At 35.0% G+C, this 22429-nt stretch overlaps 2 protein-coding genes across 6 annotated transcripts; one reads left to right on the forward strand and one right to left on the reverse strand.

Annotated features, from left to right (window-relative positions):
- The first annotated feature begins 4471 nt into the window (after nt 1–4471).
- On the forward strand, nt 4472–10000 carry LOC145960282 (uncharacterized). Its single transcript, XM_083079634.1, has 8 exons — nt 4472–4895; nt 5848–5931; nt 6006–6054; nt 6136–6217; nt 6290–6427; nt 6539–6727; nt 6826–6992; nt 7076–10000. The coding sequence occupies exons 1-8, from the start codon at nt 4797–4799 to the stop codon at nt 9265–9267; spliced, it is 3000 nt and encodes a 999-aa protein (XP_082935760.1). The 5' UTR covers nt 4472–4796; the 3' UTR covers nt 9268–10000.
- On the reverse strand, nt 9816–21137 carry Jeb (low-density lipoprotein receptor domain-containing jelly belly protein). Of its 5 annotated transcripts, none has more exons than XM_083079639.1 (4): nt 19465–21137; nt 15977–17872; nt 13218–13378; nt 9816–11294 (listed from the first exon to the last, which is right to left on the reverse strand). In XM_083079639.1, exons 2-4 carry the CDS (start codon nt 16932–16934, stop codon nt 11235–11237), a joined length of 1179 nt encoding a protein of 392 aa, XP_082935765.1. In that variant the 5' UTR covers nt 16935–17872; nt 19465–21137; the 3' UTR covers nt 9816–11234. The 5 variants fall into 5 exon arrangements, with proteins under 5 accessions (XP_082935765.1, XP_082935762.1, XP_082935764.1 ...); XM_083079636.1 differs by having other exon boundaries at nt 15977–17877; XM_083079638.1 differs by having other exon boundaries at nt 18234–21137.
- Between the last annotated feature and the right edge of the window lie 1292 nt (nt 21138–22429).

Here is a 22429-nt window from a genome sequence, read left to right on the forward strand (position 1 = left end):
GTCTATCATAAATATCGTTTAAACTTTCAGTGTCCTTTTGTAAGTTAACAGTGTTGTCAGACTTTTTGATGAAAAACATTTCAGCAATTTCTCTCTTTCTCACATGTCTCTCATTATGCAGAATAACCGGTGTTGACCAATCGAAGTCATGATTAAGTTCCAATTTATGTTTGCTAACCACAGAAAGATTGCTTTCGTGCAATTTAATGTTGTTGCAATGTTCTTTGATACGAGTGCCTAAATGTCTTTTTGTTTGGCCAATATATGACATATTACAATTTTTACAGTTTAACTTGTAAACAACTTCAGTCCTGTTATTAATAGGCAATCTATCTTTTCCACGTTTAATTAATGCATTCAGTTTATTAGGTACATTATAGACAACCTTAAGACCAACATTTTTGAAAAGGCGACTAATCTCATCACTCAAGCCCTCTACAAACGGTAACGAAATGTAAAATGATGTAGTCGCATTATCACATTCCATATTCATATTTACATTGTCGCGGTGTTTTAAAAATTCTAGTCTTTTTTTAACGTAACGGTTAGTAATTTGCGTTGGAAAACAATTGTTGGAAAGAATCTGTTTAATAATATCGATGTTCTTAAAATGAAATCGAACGTCGGATAATAAAATTGCGCGGTCAACAAGGCTATAAATGGTGTTAATTTTATATTTAAACGAATGTTTGGAATAAAAATTAGTGTATCTATTAGAACAAGTAGGTTTTCTGTACCAATCCGTCAAAAGCCGATCATCCGAGCGAATAACAGTCGTGTCCAAAAAACTAATACGCGAATCATACTCAGTTTCATGTGTAAATGTCAAACTTGTCATGTTGATGGTAGTCATTGAAAGTCGATATAATCTCGTCAATTTTTGAGCGTGGAACAATGGTAAAATGGTAAAATATATTTAACATTTGAATTTAATTTATGTAACACATGAATACTACATAAATAAAAGTCTCAATCAATATATTCATATAAATTCATAAAAAAATCATTCTTATGTTTCGATATAATTTTATAAATTATGTAAATTATATTTATATAATTATATTTAATTATATTTATATAAATATATAATTATGATTTTTGTCAGTAATTAATTTACTAACTCTAGAAAGTTATTTCATTAGATAAAATTGTGTTGTAAACATATTAATGCTAACATATGTTTGTTACATTTGGCTGTAGAAAGCTGACATCAGTTAATAATAATACTATAATAGATATACTAAAAACATATTTAACTTTATTGTCAACTAAAAGTTAGTTTATCATTAACATAAATTAAAATAAGAAGGAAATAAAGCGAAATTATAACATCTAAAATAAAATGAATAATAGAATTAACATATATAATTAATTGAATATTTAGATACACAAGAGTCTGACAAATTCTCTATTCTAAATTAAATGTATTTTCTAAACATAATCTTTCTCTTTCTCTTTCTTTTTTAATAAATCCAAAGTCTAATGTACGACGCTCTATAACGTATATAAAGCATGTAAGACACGTACACAAGAATTATGCATAGAAGACATTCACCTTCTAAAAACTTTACAGGAAATTTCTTTCGACTTAATCATATAATGTAAACAGAAGAATCAGATGTTAACATGTTTCGTGACAATTGTGATGACGGAACGAAATTTGAGAAACATGATTTAGTCGATGCAAAATGACATTTTTTCTCCACCAACTCTTCTCTTCTGATTCTCATTGTGAAAGTTGAATCAATAAACCACGCACATACACGTAATACAATCATGCTGTCGTTGCATCGGACTGATTAATCGGCTTGATTAATGTTATTCTCGCTCACCGAAGATACGTAAGCGCCTGCATCGTCCGTATCAAATCAAATGTATCTAATAATAGAATGTATCTACGTTCGCACTGAAAGTGACTGCTCACGTGGCATTTTTACAGCATTCGCCGTGCACGTGACAAACGAATTACCAATAAGTAACTCAAACTTTCGTTGATCGAGTGGAGGATTTGAATCATGTATGACACTTGTGCTGATTTCCTTAATTTAAAGACCCACTCCAGGCAAGTCAAATAAGATGTTAGTATAGTATGTAATTCACACAAAGAAATAGTTATGATTATATATACATATAAAATCATTGTTAAAATCTTGTCTAATTCAATGGATTCTTAAATATATTACCAGAAAGCTGTGTACATTAATTGAAAAGATGATTTTAAACATTTAAAATTTTTGGTTTTATGTTTCTGATAGGATTGTACGAGATATCAAGACTAGTCTTTATATTATCTTGTCTTGAAATTAAAAGTGAAATCAAGGCAAGATTTTTAATTAATTATCAAAATCAATTGTAAAATTGTCAAAATTATTGGTCTTGTCAAGATCATTGACTTTTAAAGAAAAGCTAAAATATGTATATTTGTAAATTAAATGAATAAAAAAATCGCACACATCATATTATATATAAATTTAAAAAACAAATTTAAACTTTATTTAATAAATAAAAATATTTATATTAATAAATTTAGAAGTAATTAATCCAATAAGTATAATAAACAATATAAAATATTACACAATTATTAAACTACACAAAATTTTACGTACAGCATATGTATGCAATTTTCTAATTGTGTGCATGTGAGCCACGTCTACAGTTTAGCATCATTATATGCAACTGCTTATACATATATATTTTCGTAAAGCAACGAAAACACACACACATATATATGTTATATTGTTTAAAAAAATAAACGCGAATGACATAAACAATATATAATAATCTCTCTCTCACCTTAAATTATATTATAAAAATTATATTAAATATTATTTTAAATAATCATTCAATGTAAGAGAAAAATTAATAAAATCAAAATAAGACAATATAAGACAAGATTTTTGCTACAAAGATTCGCTCAAGACTAAGACAAAATTAAAATTTTTGAAAATTTTCAATATCGATACAATATTTTTACGAATATTATATTGATTGTCTTGAAATCCTAATTTCGGAGAAACAGAATAATTGTTATAGTATACAATATCGCGCATACATCTATATTTATTAACTCTTTATTAATTCTCTCACTATAATTGATTTTGTTGAAAAGCCAATTTCTCAAAATAAACAGTCATAGATGCATAAAATAATAGTAATACTTAAAAATGGAGGAAATATTCTTTTATTTTTCACTTAAATTTATATTGCATCTATCATCTGTATTCTTATATCACTTCCGTATTCTTACATCACTTACAATTTTAACATGGCAGCAGTTTCTACAATTTATTTTCATTAATAAGATATAAAAAATATATATGTTATATGTGTAAAATATAATTAAATTAATTATAATTAAATGAAGTTAATTTTGAATTTTTTCTTTAGAAATACATAAATATTCCCTTGCTGTTTTTTTATCGATATAAGTAACGGAAGAGAATAATATTATCAATAATATTAATATTAATACGTTATTCAATTAATATACTTTTTTCATTTATGCTGTGCGTTTTTACACACTTTTGTCTTAAGTATTGCGACTTATCTGCGTTCAAATAGTTTAACCTCAATTCACTCGGCCAATTAAGTTAATTATACATGTAGTGTAGAATTAATATGTGCTATAAGTATGTATAATTAGATATATCAATCAACTTAATGAAGAGATGAAACGAAGTCATGGATATTCTTAAAAAACGATGTTGCTTGATTATGTGCAAGTTTAACTCACATGTCTATGCTATAAATTATAGCAATAACATTACTTATTAATACGTACTTTCTTCTCTCCTTTTTTATAATTCATTATAGAATGCTATTAAATATCTTATAATTTTCAAGTTAAAAAAGATAGATTATCGAGCACGTGAAAACGACATTTATCGCATATATTAAAAAATCGTGTATATAATTATCCAAATGTAAATTATGCTTTTTTCATCATAAATCGATACACACGTTTTAATAAACTGCACGAAATAGTTTTATATCTCATAATAGATAACAGAAGAAATTACTTAAAATAATTTTATAAAATGCAAATGATTTAAAAATAATTATAAATAATATAAATAATTATAAATAATTATAAATAAATATATATATATATATATATATATATATATATATACAATTTTTTTACAGTTTTTTTTACAGTAGTTTTCATGTAAGTTACAACTTACATGAAAGAAGTTACAACAGAGACTATTATTATTATTATAAAACAATAATTTATTTTAAATATATATAGATAACTTGACGTAAACAGGAAATGAACATACATTCATTATAAAATAATATATTTTTTATCTTTTTTTCCGCGCGAAATATTAATATACAAATATCAGGGAATGCTCATTATGAATTATTTGCTGTGTGTGCGATTAATCATCTTTTTTATACCGTAAATAAAAATATTTTTCCCCCAAAAAACAAAGTATCCGGTCGTCACGCTTTTCATCTCTGGCCACTGCTTCACCTTTCAAAGACGAAACTTTCGAAGCTTTACGACGAAATAATAGATAACATCCCTCCCTCTGCACGACTTTTTCCGTGACGTCAATAGACGAAGAAAAACCAGAAGAAAAACTTGGAATTCCATAGTACGACTAGTACGTCTTGGGCTCTTTGTACTATTCTAGAAGCGAAAATATCTACGAAGGCGGTCGTCAGTCGTCGTCGAGGCAGCGTTCGCGTTTGTTACCGCAAATTTTCCAACTATCTGTGACACGTAACGCGATGTAAGTCGTATATAAATTTCAACCCGGAGCTTACACCGAGATAGGCATAGGATCATGCCGAAGACCACCGATCGGGAGATGCCGAAACGAAAACGGTGCAAGAGGGACCTCGACAGGATACATTCGAAGATTTTAAAGGCCAAGAAGAAATTGGTACGTTTTTTTTTTTTTTCGCGTCCTCGCGAGTACCCTCGCGATTATCCCCTCGCGATCGCGCTCCAGGATCCACGAAATCGATTTTTATATTATTTATTCGACAATTTATCATCATGAAAATAATTGATCCATGACAAGTTTTAAGAGGGGAAACAAATCCGGTGTGTATCTCGATACTCGATAGAGAAAACTCGCGGTACTGAAAGATATTCATTACACGTGCACGTTCATTCATATTGATCGTAGTGTCAGTCTCGGTCCCTCCCTCTCCCCCCCCCCCCCCGCTCCCTTCCCTCGCGTAGTAACGCGTAGTGCGTAGTAGATCCGCGAAAAGCGCTAGCACGTGTCACGTATGCGGGCACGTGAGGCGTAGTACGTGTAATTGTTGCGATTCTTCATGGCTCGTGAGATAATTGGATTCGCAGAGATACGTGTAATCAACAATAGCGTATTGTCATTAATTTAGGAGCACCGGATCGACATCGTGATATAAATACGCGATTACACTCCTCGCAACAATACTAGGTTAGTGTCGAAAGATTGTTAAAGCTTTGCTTTAATTGGCAACCAGTACTGAAAAATTTATGTCAAAACGCACAAAAAATGTTTATTGATATTGTTTTTATTAATTGTTATAAATAATGATCCTTTATATTTGATAAAGAACTAATTATCATATGTTGTGTAATAATATACATTATATATTACTAGAGAAGTTTACCTAAAAAACTACATTTATACAAAAATCTAATAACTAGTAAATCTACATAATTTTGCAAAAAATAAGAAAAAGTGAGAATAAAAGATTTAATGTATAAAATATAGCAAAGCTTTATGTAAATTATTGTATAAAAGAAAATGAAATATAATTCATGTATAAAAATTATTTTTAAAAATAATATCTTTGTGCATAATAATACATATATACATATATATGAATTTCTTACAGGATAACGTTGGAAAAAATGGCGATAAAGACAGACAAAGAAGACAAGGGCAAGCAAAAATTTGTACCAGGCTTCTGCCGAGATCTGTATGTAACTTTAATAGTTCTAACATTAACTATATTCATTGCAGATAGATAAAAATTTTATGATTTTTTTTCAGGCTTTTGGGATCTATAGAAATGGTGCAAAGGGCAAAAACATCCATAAAGGTATTTATATCAAAATTTGTATGTTGCGACAATTAAATAATGAAAGAATAAAAATTTAATAATTTTAATGTTCTATAATAGAAACATCGGAAAGTACATTTGATAGAGCTCGGCTAAAAGCAGATGCATTAAAATTATTTAATGGCGACACTCCAGAAGTCAAGTAAGCGCATTACCAAATTTGAAATCTAAAACAATTGATTGTAAATAGAAATTAAACATATTTTTTTTACAGATATACAGACGAACCTTCAACCCATAATGAAACTACTGAACAATTGGAATCGAATAAACACTTTGTAAAAAATAGTTTAAAATTGTGGACACCAAACAGTATCCTGAAGCAAAGTGCCGTTTTGAAAAGGAAACAAAAGTACACTTATTGATTCAGTAATATTTATTAACGTTAACATATGTCCAATATTATTCCAAATATAAATGTAAGAAAGATATTTTATAAAAATTGCATATATCAATATTGCAGCAAAAATCAGAAGTTGCATCTTGTTAAAAAGAAAAATGAAGAAAATTTTTGTAAAAACTTAGATTCTGATAAAATCAAAAAACAGAATGTTAATAATGGATCAAAATATATTGATCAAAAAAAAAGTAAACAAAAATTGTTTCAAAATGATAAGGAACAATCAAAAGCTGCTACCACTACTCAGACGCAGTAAGTAAAGTTATAAATTATATTGTTATTGATTTGATTATTAGATCCAATAAAGGAAGAACAAAATGTATTTATAAAATAAAATATTTATTTCACAGAATATTTGATGACGATTTTATGGAAGAAAATGGAGTAAATGAGGACAGAATACAACAAACATATAGAGATGGTAAAAATATATCTAAGGCATTGAATCATTATAAAGAACTATGTAAAATGATCTCTGATGTAAATTTTGGAGACTTTTTACAAAATTATCAATCAGGTATGTTACATATATAGAAAGAATATAATTATTATAAAACTCGATTATACATCATCAAAATTTATATCATTAAATGATTTTAGATCCTCTTACAACAACAATTAAAAAACTGAGATGTACTTATTCTAATTCTTTACGTCAACAATACTTACGTGAAAGAAATAAATTAGAAACCGTAAAATCATCTGCATTGTCTGTAGAAAACCAAGCTTGTACGTATTCAGATGTTTCGCAAATGTCACCAGCCATCGAATATGATGTTCCTAAATGTAGCGAAAATCGCACGATCTCACCCTTTTTACTGGAAGATATACCTGAGCAAGATGATAAAATCCATTCGATGCAAAGTGATAATGTAGAGCCTTATGATTCTATATCCTGTTTATCGCAGACTTTGGAAACATATGATATAAATGACTGTATTATAAGAAATCGCAAGAATAATGATAATCAATATTCAAAACAATCAGCAGATATTTATCAATCTCCGAGAACAGTAAATTCTATGAATGAAAAAGATTCTATCCACGAGCATTATATCAATCATTCTTCGAAAAATAAACGACATAACAAAAATAATTTTTATGTCGATTTTTCTGATCATGAAAATTTACAATGTATTGATAACAGGAAACATGCAGAAATTTCGACTTTTTCAAACGATTCCATGTTATTCGCCGAGAAATATTTATCAAGAGATACTTGTGAAAAATCGCCAATTAATTTCTCCAACAGAGTTATAAATAAGTGCAATGCAAAGAATGTTAAACGACCTGTCATTCATCATAGATATAATCATGTCACTGCTACGAAGGATAATCACTCTGCACAGAAAAATGATGATTTATTCTATAAAATGAACTATGCAGAAAAACTATACAAGCAATTTGGAATCAATATAAATAATAAAAGAGATAATGAGAGACATGCTTATGTTGATTCTTCTCATCAACAAAAGAATAAACAAGAATTGGAAACTGTGAAATTACCTGATTTCTCTATGAAATATCAAGCTTGTTCAGATGTTTCACAAGTATCATCAAAATCGACTTCAATCTTTAAAATGGATAGTGAAATTCCTAAATATAGAGAAAATCACACAATCGCATTTCCTTTAATAAAAGAAACATCTCAGAAGGAAAATAAATTCCATTGGATGCAAAAAAATATAACTCCTTATAACGATATTACAAAAGAATCTTATGAAATACAATTTCCAAATGCATCTAGAAATTTTCCTACACCTAGTATAATAAATTCACAATTTTTTCATGATGGAACGAAGATGTTTAAACCTCGGATTGAATCAATGAACATGGAAGATTCACAAGAATCACTAATGAATATAAAAGAGTCACAAGAATCACTAATAGAAAAATTTGATATAAATATGCATTCCAATAAATTGAATGGAAGAAACAGATTATGTCGATTCGATGACTCTTTGCAGACTTTCGAAACTTTATATAATACAAATGCATATACCACCGAACGAACTCGAGGACGAGAACAAGTTTTGTCGAAGGTAAAAAATCAACTTTTTCATTCACATAATTATCATGCAAATCCTTGTAATTTCAATATAAAATCAACGAAATTACCATCTCAACAAGCCAAATTACATATATGTGAAAACAACGATGCCAAGCAAGAACTTTTGGAAAAAAGTCTGCATAAGCGGAACAAAAATATTCTTTTCAACAGTTTCAACGCAAAAGCGATTCCGTCCTCTTTAAGTTTCTCTCAGAATATTCAACCTGACCAAAGATTTAAAGAATCTACATGTAAAGAAATATTTAACAAAGATGTAGAATGCGCTAAGAATCAAATTAACTTAAATCATTGTAATGAACAGTATATTTATTTGGATTCTACCAGATGTCAACATAATGTCTCGCAAGAGCATCATTTTCATAAAGGAGCTGTGCAGACGATAATGCAGCCCAGAATTTTACACGAAGATCGCGATAACAGGATGGATAATTGCATTAATTTATCCACTGATGTATCATTGTTGTTAGTAGAGCCAAAAAAAAATTCTGCATATACGTACCCGAAAATGATCGACGATCAGCATCACTCTGTGCAAAATATCACTCAGCCTATAAAATATGTAGCTGTAAACAACAATTCAGATATCCAACGAATTCCCATATATATAAGTGACAATAATATTATAGAAGATGTTCCACTAGAAGTAATAACTCTAGTAAAACCAAATGCTCAAACAGAAGAACTGTATTTCCACAAGAAATATCATTTATGCAAGCAATAGTATCGCAAACTGAATAATTTGCAGTTTGCTAGTCTTGTAACATGTAAGGATAGTAATCGGTCTTTTGTAAAACATTTAAACATTTGTAAACATTTTTTTCTGTCATAGTGTTTAGTTTACTTTAATTCGCAATCTATTATTTAGAACTTTTTCAAAATTCTAATAAGAATAAGTGTGCAATCATCATAATGTGATTTATCATATGTACAAAGCAATGATTATTTTTGAAAAAGAGATTGCAAAGTACAAGTGCTTGTTACTAAGATTAAAGTTATATTTAGAAAGGCAAGAAATCTATAAGCTTATAAAACTAGTTATTCTATTTTGTGAAAACGTAAGAAAAGCCTGAATAGAAGCAATATATTTTTGTAAATACCTTGTAGAAAGGGTGTGTTTGAGATGAAACTTAATATAATTTATATAAAAATTCTCCCTTATTCATCTGTCTATGCATACGAGCTAATTCTAATATCAGATATTTTCTTAACGAATAATTAATATATTTGATTTGTGTGGTATGGAAAATGAAAATACAAAACTACCTGTAATAGTTGGAACATATATGTATTATTATGTTACCGTTAAGTCATAATTCTTGGACATCAAATATTTAACATAGGAGAAATTCATTTTCGTTCAATTTCACAGCAATATCGATACATATATTTGTGAATTTCTGAGAATACGTGTGATAATAGCTTGTAAATAAATATCTCGCAGAACGCAAAGTGTATACACGGCAGCAAATGGCTTTCTAATAAATTCCTAAATATTTCCTAACTCGGTACTCTCCTCGGAGCTGGTTTGGTGAAGCGCAATTAGCAATTAATCATCATAGGGTCTCTTTTTTTTCCTTTTTTTTTCTTCTTTTCAGATGAAAGCATTTACCTTGTCTTTATTCGCGGACATCTTTTTCGTAAATTCGAAATAAATTAAGTATTTAGAGATATATTCGATGACGAAAAAACATGGAGCGTGCACACAAGGCGAAGGAGACGTCTCTTCGTGTCGGTACGCGATACCAGAAGACCGGATCGACATTGAGTTTCATTTAATTATGCATTACGTTTGTTTTATATACGCGTCAACGTCGTGATTGCGGAGTGATTTGATTAAAAACATGAGTACATTTCTTTTACAATCTCTTAGGAAGTACTCTAGGAGGAAATCTCTAGGTACACGTGCCCGTTCCTTGCCAAACGGTACGATCGTTCGTTCCTATCGGTTCGGCGCGAGGCCGCGTGTTTACTCTGGGAATGAAGTAAATAGTTCTCAGTCTTCAAAATTACTTTATTGTATACCAAAATAAAGTCGTTAAAGAGTTAGTACGATCTCGCGGAAATCGCTCAATATATATGAAATCGTAATACATCATCTGTGTGGTATATATTAGCTGGTATAGATATGCTTAGAACTGAAATTATTTCAAGTCGGATATTCTCGTGCGCCATACACAGCGGCGTTAAAATGCCATAACTCTCTTACGAACTTTATTTATAACATCCTAAAAGTTCGGACACCTTAATTTGTACTTTATGTGAGGATATCTTGGTTTACGAGATAGACCTTGCTAACCGATTTTTTTTTTTTAGTGTAGTTAGAACCATACCATGTCCTCTCGGAGATTAATCGAGCGGCCGTATTCATTTCTGGGAAAGAGAGAGAAAGGGATAGAAAGAGGTACAGAGCAAGAGATGGAGATGAAAAGGATAGAGGAAGAAAGAGAGAGAGAAGTACAGAGCGAGAAATAGATAGATAGAGAGAGAGAGACGGTTCATCTTAACGTTCCCCTGAGTTTGATTTCAATATGAACGTCTCTATGCGCCAAACATAGAGAGAAAACAGTTTCCGGAAAATAGATTAATGTAGGAGAAAAAGATATCGATGAATATATATAAAGAAGTAGACGTATCAGACTTGTGATTTTATGTACAGAGATTGGAGATTCATCATCAACAAAGAAGGAATTAGCGTCCCCTCGCCCATCGTAGTATAGCGTCCGCTAATACGTCCAGATGCGCTTTCGTCTGAAACATATCGGAATACGATTATATTATCGTTTACTAGGACATATTGTTAAGCTAGGAAAAGAAATCGAAGGCTACGGATGACTATCCATAATGGTTCATTCTTCCTCCTACACGTTGTTTGTATCACATTCAACTGTAATTAATTTATAATTAATAATTGAGACCTTTTTTTTTTATATAACATCTCTACAATTTTTGTTCTCAATCAAACTCTATCGAGTTTAATATTCAATATTAGTATCAATAATTGACTAATACTTTTGTTATTTAGCCACTTAATTCTACAATTTATCCTTAAAATGATCTTGATTAAATTCAAGCATTATATATTTAACTATAATTAATTTATAATTAATAATTGAGATTTTTTTTACACGATATCCACAATTTTTATCTTTAATCAAACTCTATCAAATTCAATATTAGTGTACAGTATCAATAATTGACTAATACTTTTGTTATTTAGTCACTTGATTCTACAATTTATCCTTAAAATGATCTTGATTAAATTCAAGCATTATATATTTAACTATAATTAATTTATAATTAATAATTGAGATTTTTTACATGATATCTCCACAATTTTTATCTTTAATCAAACTCTATCAAGTTTAATATTCAATATTAGTGTACAGTATCAATAATTGACTAATACTTTTGCCATTTAGCTATTTATTTTTACAATTTATTCTTAATCTAAATTCAAGTATTATATATTTATAAAAATAAAAAGTTTTTATATTTTTTGTCGTATCGTGTATGTATATTTCTGGAAAGATGTCAAGCATATATATTAATTTATTAGGATCTCTGCCCCCTCTTCCTTCCTCTATCATTGATAACAATTCCTTGACATGGATTACAAGAAAATATGAAATTTATCGATATTTCCAAATGAGTAGATAATAAATTATCAAAAAGATTGCGTTCTATCTCGTTTTCAAAGCTACGGAAAATGCTATTGGCGAGTTAGAAGACTGGCTCTTGATAGTACACCCACGATTAGCGCAAATACATGTCTCCACTTTCGTTTGAACTTTGTAAGGAAAATCACTTGAAAAGTTCAGCAAAGATTTACATAGATTCTACAATGCACAAATAGTTATCTATTTGATCACGTGTGAAAATTAAAATGGCATTTTCGAAAGTACAGGAATCCTTTCTCTACATTTGTCTGAATGTTATTGGAAGAAACATAGCAGAGATTTAAACTTAAATTATATTATCTACTTAAATATTTTCCTATTTATTTCTTTTATTACTTTGCTACTTTATTAACTTATTTGATGAAAGTTTTCTTATTATAATTTTTCTAATATATATTCCTTTTTACATGATCTCTATTACTGCCTTTTTAATAGAATTCCACATTTTTTATATTTATATTTTCTTTCTCTTAAGATGTAAATAGTATATTTATTTCAAATGACAGAATATAAGAGAACAACTAAAATGAAAATCAAGTTTGTGGAAAAATATACTTTATATTGACAATCGAGTTTTATTAATTATAAATGTAAAATAATACAAAATTAGATAGAGATTCTTAGAGTTTTATTTATAAAAGAATAAGTGAAAGAGAGAATCATAAAATCTAATATTAAATGGATATTAGAAAAAGATGTATCATGTAATCCAATAATACATATCAACATTTATAGACTTGCTCACGATATTTTTTAGATTTTCATCTGAGAATTTATATACATTTCCAAAACATATTTTAAACATAATCACAAATATAGACGATAAAATATATCGTGTACGATATATTATCAAATTTAAAAAAAAAGAAGTACAAGTCATATCTCGGTCAAGTTTTTTTTTCATAAAAAGAATTAAAAATCAATAATTAGAATTCCCTCCTATATATCTAGAAGAAGAAATGTAAGGCAAATAAAAATGATCAATTGTACTCACGGTTTTGTAAAACATGCAAGCTTGTCTATCTTCATCCTCGCCTGTAGGACAATCTATAAAACCGTCGCACAGGACGTGATCGTCGATGCAATGATATCTACCCATTCTATCCGCAGTCGGACAAGCGAATCTTTCCATTCCGTCTTCGGAGACTGGACATTCTATAAATAAAAATCGCCAAGAATTCTCCTTGAATCCGTTCTAGAATTATATTGAATATAGAAAAATAAAAAATATAAAAAAAATATAATTGTAAATAGTGTAAGTAAATAGTGTAATAAAAATTATATAATAAAAATATATATAAATATTTATTATATATAAGTATATAATAAAAAGTATAAGTAAAAGTATATATATAAATATTATATAGATAAATGTTATTCAATATTTTCCTCTCTTCTCTTGATCAAAAATTGAAATATTGTAAAGGATCAGAAAATTGAAAGATGTAGGAAAATGAGAGAGAGAATTATCGTGATATGAAATTCTTTTAATTGTGACGATTAAATCAATGCACATTTGATTGGCTTTAATTATGACAACTATGCAGAATATTCAGTAATGTAGTTATTGCATTATTATCTAAGCATATATACATTTTAATCTGAACATATACAAGCTCGTATTTTCACGGTGTGTTTAGTATTAAATCCAATTGACGAATCCTCTGTATTATTTACCCGTGACATGATAATGTATCTCAAAAGCCTGTATGCGGAACATATTCGGAGTTAAATGTAGTTACACCTAATTTTCTCTCTCTGTTACTTGCTTAATAAGAAAATTTCGCTCGAAGCGTAGGACGAGCAATAATACCTTGAGCAGTAAATATAATGCCAAATGCATGTATCTGAGGGAGAATATGTGGGTCAACGCGTGTAATTTTCAACACTAATTGTAAGCTTATTGAGATTAGTTTAGCAAAATGGACGCTTAACATTTAATACATCTGACCTATCTCTTTATATATCGTGACCTAACAAGATCGGTATGAGATAAAACAACGTTCCAACATACTTTATTTTACGTTTTTATAACATTTCCCTCCTTTCAAAGCGAATCTGCCCATGGTTATTCTAAGAGAGTTTCTTAAAAAAAAGTTTCTCTGCATATTGCACGCTTCTCAACGACTCTCTAGATTCTAGCGAAGACCGTTTTATAGAAAAGGATATGCCCTCCTCTTCTTGTCGCGAGATTCGCCGTCGGCCTTCCCTTGGATCAATAAATTTGGGAGGGACATGGCGTGTCGTGCTATAGCGTTTCATCACTTTTTCTTTATTTGCAGAAGCGCTTTGTCTATATTTTTGCACGCGGACATTTTTCATTTGGATTTATAGACCATTTTCGCCATATAACTCATGTGTCGTGCGTATTCATAACACGCATACACTCTTGTTCAGTTCATATTTCACTCGAAATTAAGTATCTTTTCCACAAACGCAGATTTACGGGGACTTTATGAGATTAATTTGAAATGTTCGCATAGAATTTCAATAATAAGCTCTTGACACTTTAATAAATATCATAATTATATTTATTTTTGGAAACAAATGGCTGCATTTTTCCTAAATCAGTGAATTCTTTATTTAAATTATTTAAAAATGGACGAATTAAAGAGGAAACTAGTAGAAATTTCTTTTATAATCTCTTATAAATTCCTAGTATTTGGAATAAAAAATTTGCGTTATTCTTCGAAATCCCGAATTTCTTTCTAGTTTTATTCATTCGATTTAATTCTAATATGTAACAAACAATTAAGAATCAAAGAAGAGAGCTTTTTTTATTTATTGTTAGAATTAAAATGCGTTAGAATAAATTTCTTCCTATTCAATGCTTTTCAACTATATATTCGGCGTTTAATTAAATCAAGAAGCTATTGTAATGTTAAAAATTGTGAAAGAAAAATAATTCATTTTTTTAGAGTAATCCTTCCATTTTACAAATTATCGCATTATCCAATTTCACATAAATCAAACTTTTTCAGCTCCTTTTAATCTAATCATTTTTTACGCGTGAAAAACGAGGGAAACATTTTTTTTATCAAAGTTGAAATGTGTTCATGTAATATGAAAAAGAAAAGTTCACGCTCATTATCAAAGAATTATTTTAAAATATTATAGTATTTGAAGCAGATTAATGAACCGATATTCTCCTAAACGGAATTATGAGCGTTTAGGTTGTTTAATTTATGATCTTTCGCAGATATAGTGCAATCAATCTTTCATTCATGTGACTGTTCACGAAATTGGATTGCAATGCAATGTTTTAAAAATTCTATAAAATTATTATGCGATGGAAAGAAAGAAAAAAAATAGACATTAAAAAACAAAAAAATTTGTATAAATTATATCAGTACAAAAAAAGAATAAAAATTACACACACACAAAATAATATAAAATAATATAAAATAATGCACTCAAAAAATAATACGTTTCTATTATATAATAATATAATGAAAATAATACGTTTTTACTTTAAAATAATATAATAAATATATAATAATATATAATATAATAATAAAATAAAAGAATAATTAATAATTAATAATTTTATAATTATTATAAAAAATTAATAATCCTTATATATGATATAATTCTCTATATTAATTATGCTATAAATAATTCTATAATCATTCTAATTATATTCTAATTATTCTATAAATATTCTTTAGTTTCGAAAATTTAAATTTCGCGTCGTTGCACATATTTTTTTCCGAGAGCTGTTCGCGAATATACAAGTGAGACGACACAACTTACCGATTTGCGGCACGTCGTACTGTATGCTTCCCCGGATGGACCTCAGCATGAGCTGCGAGGCGATGCTCGCTCCGGCCGAGGACACCGAGGACGCTTGAGCCTGGTGTCCCGGGGACTCCCGTTGCGCGTCGATCGAACGCCGTCCGACCGTGATCTGATTCCGCTTGCTACCGGGTAATTTGCCAGTCTCGTAGGCGAAGGCCCTGTTCGGGACGAAGCCGCCGTTTGTGGGTAAATTGAGGGTGGTGCCGGCCTCGGCGCGCGCGGGATCAGTCTTCGTACTCGTCGCAGTGTTAAATCTCTGCTCCGCGTAGAGATCGTCATGATTGGATTGTCTGGGTTCCTGGAGGACGTTGGCGGCGGCGGCGGTGGTCTTTCTACCGGCCTCGTCGCACACCAGTATCGGCGGCAGGACGCTGAGGGGACCTCGCGGATGCCGGCAGCCTATGCGCCGTTTCTTCGCCCGCTGCCGGCCGCCGCCGACCAGCTGATGATTGCTACCCTCGTCGTGGGGAAAGTAGGGCTCGGTCGCGGCGATCCCGTGGGACGATTGCGACGACGTCACGTACTCGGAATAGAGGACGTTGAGCACGGCGGGCGACAGGGCGAAGAAGACGTTCTGGAGCTCGCGCGGCTCCTTCACCATGTCGTCGATCAGCATCCCGGCGGGCGACCACGACGTTATCCGTGGCTCGTCGTTGAATACCAGCCAGTTCGACAGATCGTCCCGCATGTGGGGACTGCCGTCCGTAGGGTATATTCTTAAATGCAACAGGTTGCCACCTACCGAGCTCAGTTCGCTCTTCTTTCTAATACCGCTACCGCTTCCGTGACGATAGTCGAGCCCTGGTGTGCCCTGCATCTGTATAATGACAGGTCGATTGCCCACCGCCAGATCCAGTCCCTGTCCCACGTAGGTGAGAAGCCAGAACATGCAAACCGCCATTTTACAAATCATCAACGTTCTCAAGTAGCGTCCCGTTATATTCCTCTATTTCTCTCTCTCTCTCCCTCTCTCTCCTTTTTTTTCTAGCTTTCTCTATCTCTCTATATATATGTATCTACGTATATATATATCTCCCCCTTTCTTCCTTCTCTTTTTTGTACACTACTTTTTTATCGCACTTGATTATGCAGTCGAACGTGGTGTTATAATTGACCTACGTGAACAGCAATGATATGCTTTGTTTATATTTTTTTATTTTCTTATATTTTCGTTCTCTTTAGCTGTCTACTACTCACTGCCAGTCTAAAGGCACGTCTGTAGCGATTCTGAGTTAGGCCGACTTTTCGTTTGAACTCGCGGTACACTGGGAAGCTGAGGATGGAACGCGTAGGTGTATATGTGTATTGTATTTGGGTACTTGTATATATGCGTATGTAAGTGTGTGTGTGTGTGTGTATGTGTGTGTATGTGTGTGTGTACGTGTGTGTGTGTGTGTGAGGGTACAAGGTGGGTGGGAGATTTGGAGTGGTCGATTGATATCGAGGGGGCGAAGAATAGAAGATCGAGGATAAACTTGATAAAAAATCACGAGCGGCGATGTATTTTGACACAGCGACGGCTATTGCATAAAAAATGCAACGGTGTCACGCGTGCAACTGTATCGAGAGAGCGATCTCTCTCCCTCTCTCTCTCTTCCTAGCATGTCCCAGACTCTGGGACCCGCGATTCTGTCAGGCCTCGGAAAAAGAGCAGGCCCCTCTTTCTCTCTCTCTCTCTCTCTTTTTTTCTCGTCTCTCTCTATCGGAGATAAATCGCCGACTCGAGCGTACGATGTATCACGTTTGACATTTGATTGCGTTATGCTCGCTCCTCTAATCGATACGCTTCACTTTCGGTAGTCCATGATAGTAGCCGCGACCTTGGCTTTCCCTTCGTGATAAAGCGCACACCTGTCCTGAAATCAGGTCGTTAATAGAGAACAATGTGCGATATTCTACGACCGCAGGTGCCAGGAACACAAAAAGATTCGTGGTGGTATTTTTCTTTTTTTTTTTTGTTGGTTTTTGTTTTCTCAGGATATATTCAACAGAGAGTGCTGCGACGTGTGGAGGTGGTATCGGAGGTGCTCATCGTGCGTGCTCATAGATATGCGTATATATAAAGGTGCTCGAGAGTGTTAAACAACATTTAGACCAAACGTCGACCAAACGTGCCACCCAACGCTCGCGTTTTGCCGATAAAGCTACACCGTCTCTCCGGAAAGAGAGAGAACCCTCTTCCTCGGAGCGCGTTGTTTCCTTATCCGCTTACCTTGCCGCTCTCTTTGCCGCTCTCCTTCTCCATCCGCTCTTTCTCGTTCCACCCAACCCCTCTTTTCCACTCGTCCTCTCTCTCTCTCTGTCTCACGTACCTATCTCCCTTTCCTCTCACGTACATCGAATATGCCCGAGCGTATGTTCCCTTGCACAAAACGAGGACCCGAGCTACGTCGCCAGCGAGGCGATTGCAATTGAAATTACAATAGATGATCATCCCGCTTGTAAATAATCACCCCAAGTTTCACCTCGCGATCGTAATAAAGCGCAACTTGGCTAAGTCATTTTAGCGGAACGTGTCCGTTTATCCAAGAATTTCGAAATTTTCTGCGATCTTATAAACCTTTATTATTTGTTAAAACTGGATTTACATCTGTGCGTCAAGTTCCGGACGAGTAATCGCGGAATATCGACATCATCAGTCATCCACGTCGGAAAGGTCCGCCCCAGATATGTGCGAGAATCGAGTTTAAATTTGAATTTATTGAAATATTTTGAATTTATTTAATGCGAGAAGGATTTTAAATCACGACGATGCTCCTTTAAATGTGATAACGCGTGTCTAGAATTTTTCAATAATTTTATAGAAATTTTCGCGACGATTAAATACTAGTCGAACGCAAAACGACTGATGGACACTCGAGCAAAGGAATAATTTCCTTCTCCCGGTACGATTCAGATCGCGCAAGATCCAATTCGGGAAACTACGACGTGCAAAATATTTGCTTTCGCGCGAGCGGAAAAGACACCCCGGACCAACCTCGGAGATACCGATGCCCGCGATGACCGATCGGCCGCACGACAATGACGGGGTGACAGAGCATAAATGTGGACAGCAGCTAGTGTGTTATGTAGGTCGGTCGTATCAACAGGTGCCCCGAAAAACGTTCAAAAAGCAAAGGCTTGCCGTGGCAGAGAGCGGTGCGCGTTTGTTGTCGGTGCGAGACGCGGGAACAGGTGTTTACACGCAACAGAGGTGTTCAGAACAAAGGCACAGAAGAAAAAGGTACACCGAGATGTATATATATATACGTATATATGTATATATATGTATATATATATATATATGCATGTATATAGTAGTGAGAGTAGAGATATGTCAGGGGCGCGAGATGGCCCCGCGTGAAGTAGAGATAGAGATTTGATGCGCGCGCGGGAGGTTCATCGAGATACATGGGAGGTGCAGTGTTTGAATGCACGGGGCATTTGACTGTGATAATACTTGCTTCTTGATCTCTGTCTGTCTGTCTCTCTCTCTTTCTGTCTGTTTCTGTCGCCGCCGCGTGTCTCGTCTGCCGTGTGCCTGCCGTGTGCGCTTTCTCCTCCTTCCGCGTGAGAGCTTTCCCACCGATCTCGACCTTTCCTCCCTCCGCGTCGCGCCGTCCCGTGATGATTCCTCCGACCCTGTCACCCTCTCTCTCGCCCTCTCTCTCTCTCTCTCTCTCTTTCCTTCTCTCTATCTTTCTCCGCACTTATCCTCTTCTTTCTCTCCGCCTTCGCCGATCTGTCACCTTCGGCGCACCGTCTGCGGCTCGTCGCAGGAAGGAAGGAAGGAAGGAAGGAAGGATGTGTCCTTTGATGTCCTTCGCCCTCCGCTCTTTTTTCTCTCCTCGACCGCTCCGCCCTTCTCTTAGCGGACACCCGAGTTTCTGGCTGACGTCCGGCGACGTTCGTCGTGCATCACGCTCGGTCCTCCTCTCCCTCGTCGATCGACGCGCGCCACGAAAAGAGCTATGTCTGTCCCGACGACGTAGCAACACCCCGTGCAATCATACCACGTACGACGTCGTCCGCTCACACACGACAGGGCGCGATTCATTCACTGACATTTTCGCCGCTCTCTCTCGCACCCTCCGCTTCCGTATGGTTCATATGGGCGTGTGATGCCGTGCGCGCGCGCGCGCGCGCGGGTTAAGTATGCGTGTCCGTCGACAGTTGTTCCCTTCTCTCTCACTCTGTCTATCTCTGCGTGCGAGACTAGATGCGTACACCGAGTGTCGAAAGCGCGATTGGAGTCGATCGGAGAGGACAACACTTGCTCCGGGTCGTCGCGACGATTCCGCTCCTCGACTGGGGGGGTTTACGCTCCCTCCGCCGCTACCGTCGGTCTCTTTCTCGCTCTCTGCTCTCCCTCCGCCCTCCTCTCGCCTCTAGCTCCAGTCTTGCACGATGCAAAGTTGGAGATCTGCGGTTCCCCGACTATAATCGCCGCGCGCGCGGCGATATTTCAAAGGTTAAAGGCTGTTTCCCGCGGTTGCCCGACTTGCCGTGCTGACGTCGCCGATCTCGACCGGCCGCGCCGGTGTTCCATTGAGCGACGAGGAACCTTCCCTCTCTCTCTCTCTTGCCTTCTCCCTCGCTCCGTCTCCCACGATGCGTACTCTCTCCCGACCTAGGTTTGTCGCGCGACAGCACCCCTTCTCGCTACTGCACCCTCGCTGCAAACGCCGCCGCTGTCGTCGTCGTTGTCGTCGTCGTCGTCGTCGTCGTGGTTGTCGTCGTCGTCGTCGTCGTTGTCGTCGTTGTCGACGCGGAGACACGATACTCGCGAGCCGTTGCCTTCTCTCACGCGGGAGGGACTTTTTCGGACTGACGGGATGCGACGACGGACACGAATGACGGTGAGGAGAGGTTTGCGGCCGTGGATGTGGTTGCTTTGTTGGTCGAAGGTCGAGGGATGTGGAGGATCGAAGGGTTGGGACGGTGGGTTAGCTTCGGTGAGTGAGCTGCCTGGCGCCCTCACCAGAACTAACTCCCACGCTGCGCGACGAGGGCCGGCGCTTTTAATACAACGCGCATTCTCTCCCCGGTGCTCGTTCTCACCCCTCTTCCGCGGACTCCGGTAGCGACGGAGTAGTAGTCTCTCTCTTTCTCTCTCTCTCTCTCCCTCTCCCTCTCTCGATCTCGATCCGTCTCTCCCTTTCTCGCCTTTCGTTCCCTCGCCACCACCCCGGCTGACGCGCCCATGAACGGATTAAAGCTGCTGCGGAGCCCTAAGCAATCCCGGACATCATCCACGCTTGGCGACATTACATGACGTTTCACGGCGATACGGTCAAAGGTGATGTGGCACCGTCGATGAGTGCCACCATCCCGTCGTTAGCCGACAATTCACGTGCGATACGTTACGTTACGTTCTACGTGACTTTTACCCATTCGAGAAACTACCCCTAGCTCGACGAGAGAGACGCGAAGCACGTACATGGCATAAAGAAGGAGTCCGCTTCGACAACGATGCGATATTTCGGCGGACCATACTCGGCCTCCCTCTCACTAAGCGCGGAGATCGCGAAGTTAGGGTCTAGGATCCCGGCGCGACCTTCGCATTATTAACCTGGTGAAATCCATCCCTACCCTACGTTTTCAACCCGCCGCGGCTGATGCCGTGCGCACCTAATCCACCGTATCCGCCCTATTTCTATCTCTTCCTTTTACGTAGCCATCACCTGACGCACGTTCTTTCGATCACTATTCGGCCACGCATGTCGTAGGGTCCCCGATGCGGCTGCGGCACTTCGTGGGAGTATTTGCGGATGACGTTAGTCTGCCTCAACATTCCCCGAAAGGCACATGTGTAATTGGCCGCCGTTCAAATTGTTCTCGGCTACTACGGTTCCGGCGCTTCAGCGTTTTCATTAATTAGTTGTCAGTTTTACTCACCTAATGTCCCTCTCGCTTTGTTAGCTAATGGATTCACCCGCACAGCAGGTGTTTGCTACCGTAAATCAACGTTCGTGACATCAAGTTGCGCGATGATACGTTCGTTAAACTTGGAATTCTCGAAAATCATACATTATAATCATATACATGGCGATTATTTTAATTTCGTCATCAAATGTACGATTTCACTTAATTAAATGTAATATACCTTATGATGGCTAAATTTTTAATTGAGACTTGAAATATAAATTTTTAATTGAGATATGAAATATATTAGATAATATATTTAATTGAGATAATATATTTAATTGAGATATGAGATATATTGAGATAAATTAAATTTAAATTGCGTAATAATATTTTATCGCGTTTCTAATGACTTGAGGAGCCGAAAGAGGTGAAAAAAGTACATTTAATTTTCAATTAGCCTATTAAAAACTATCGACGTATAAACAACCGCTCTTCTTTCTCTCTTAACATGTACTCTTAGCAAGAGATATTTATAATTTAAAACGATAGCGGTAGTTCTCC

The sequence above is a fragment of the Camponotus vicinus genome, unplaced genomic scaffold (genome assembly GCF_025532165.1).
Source record: "Camponotus vicinus isolate PSW18456_S1 unplaced genomic scaffold, iyCamVici1.0 SCAF_10, whole genome shotgun sequence".
NCBI classification, from domain to species: domain Eukaryota; kingdom Metazoa; phylum Arthropoda; class Insecta; order Hymenoptera; family Formicidae; genus Camponotus; species Camponotus vicinus.

Excerpts from the sequence above, each read along its gene's own strand:
- LOC145960282 (XM_083079634.1), top strand. The coding sequence starts at position 4,797 with ATGCCGAAGACCACCGATCGGGAGATGCCGAAACGAAAACGGTGCAAG. Across the intron at positions 6,218-6,289 it reads GGCGACACTCCAGAAGTCAA|ATATACAGACGAACCTTCAA; the intron begins GTAAGCGCATTA and ends TTTTTTTTACAG. Across the intron at positions 6,428-6,538 it reads GTTTTGAAAAGGAAACAAAA|CAAAAATCAGAAGTTGCATC; the intron begins GTACACTTATTG and ends TCAATATTGCAG.
- Jeb (XM_083079639.1), bottom strand. The coding sequence starts at position 16,934 with ATGATTTGTAAAATGGCGGTTTGCATGTTCTGGCTTCTCACCTACGTG. Across the intron at positions 13,379-15,976 it reads GTACGACGTGCCGCAAATCG|AATGTCCAGTCTCCGAAGAC; the intron begins GTAAGTTGTGTC and ends TTTTATTTATAG. Across the intron at positions 11,295-13,217 it reads CTTGCATGTTTTACAAAACC|ACGAAAGCGCATCTGGACGT; the intron begins GTGAGTACAATT and ends GATATGTTTCAG.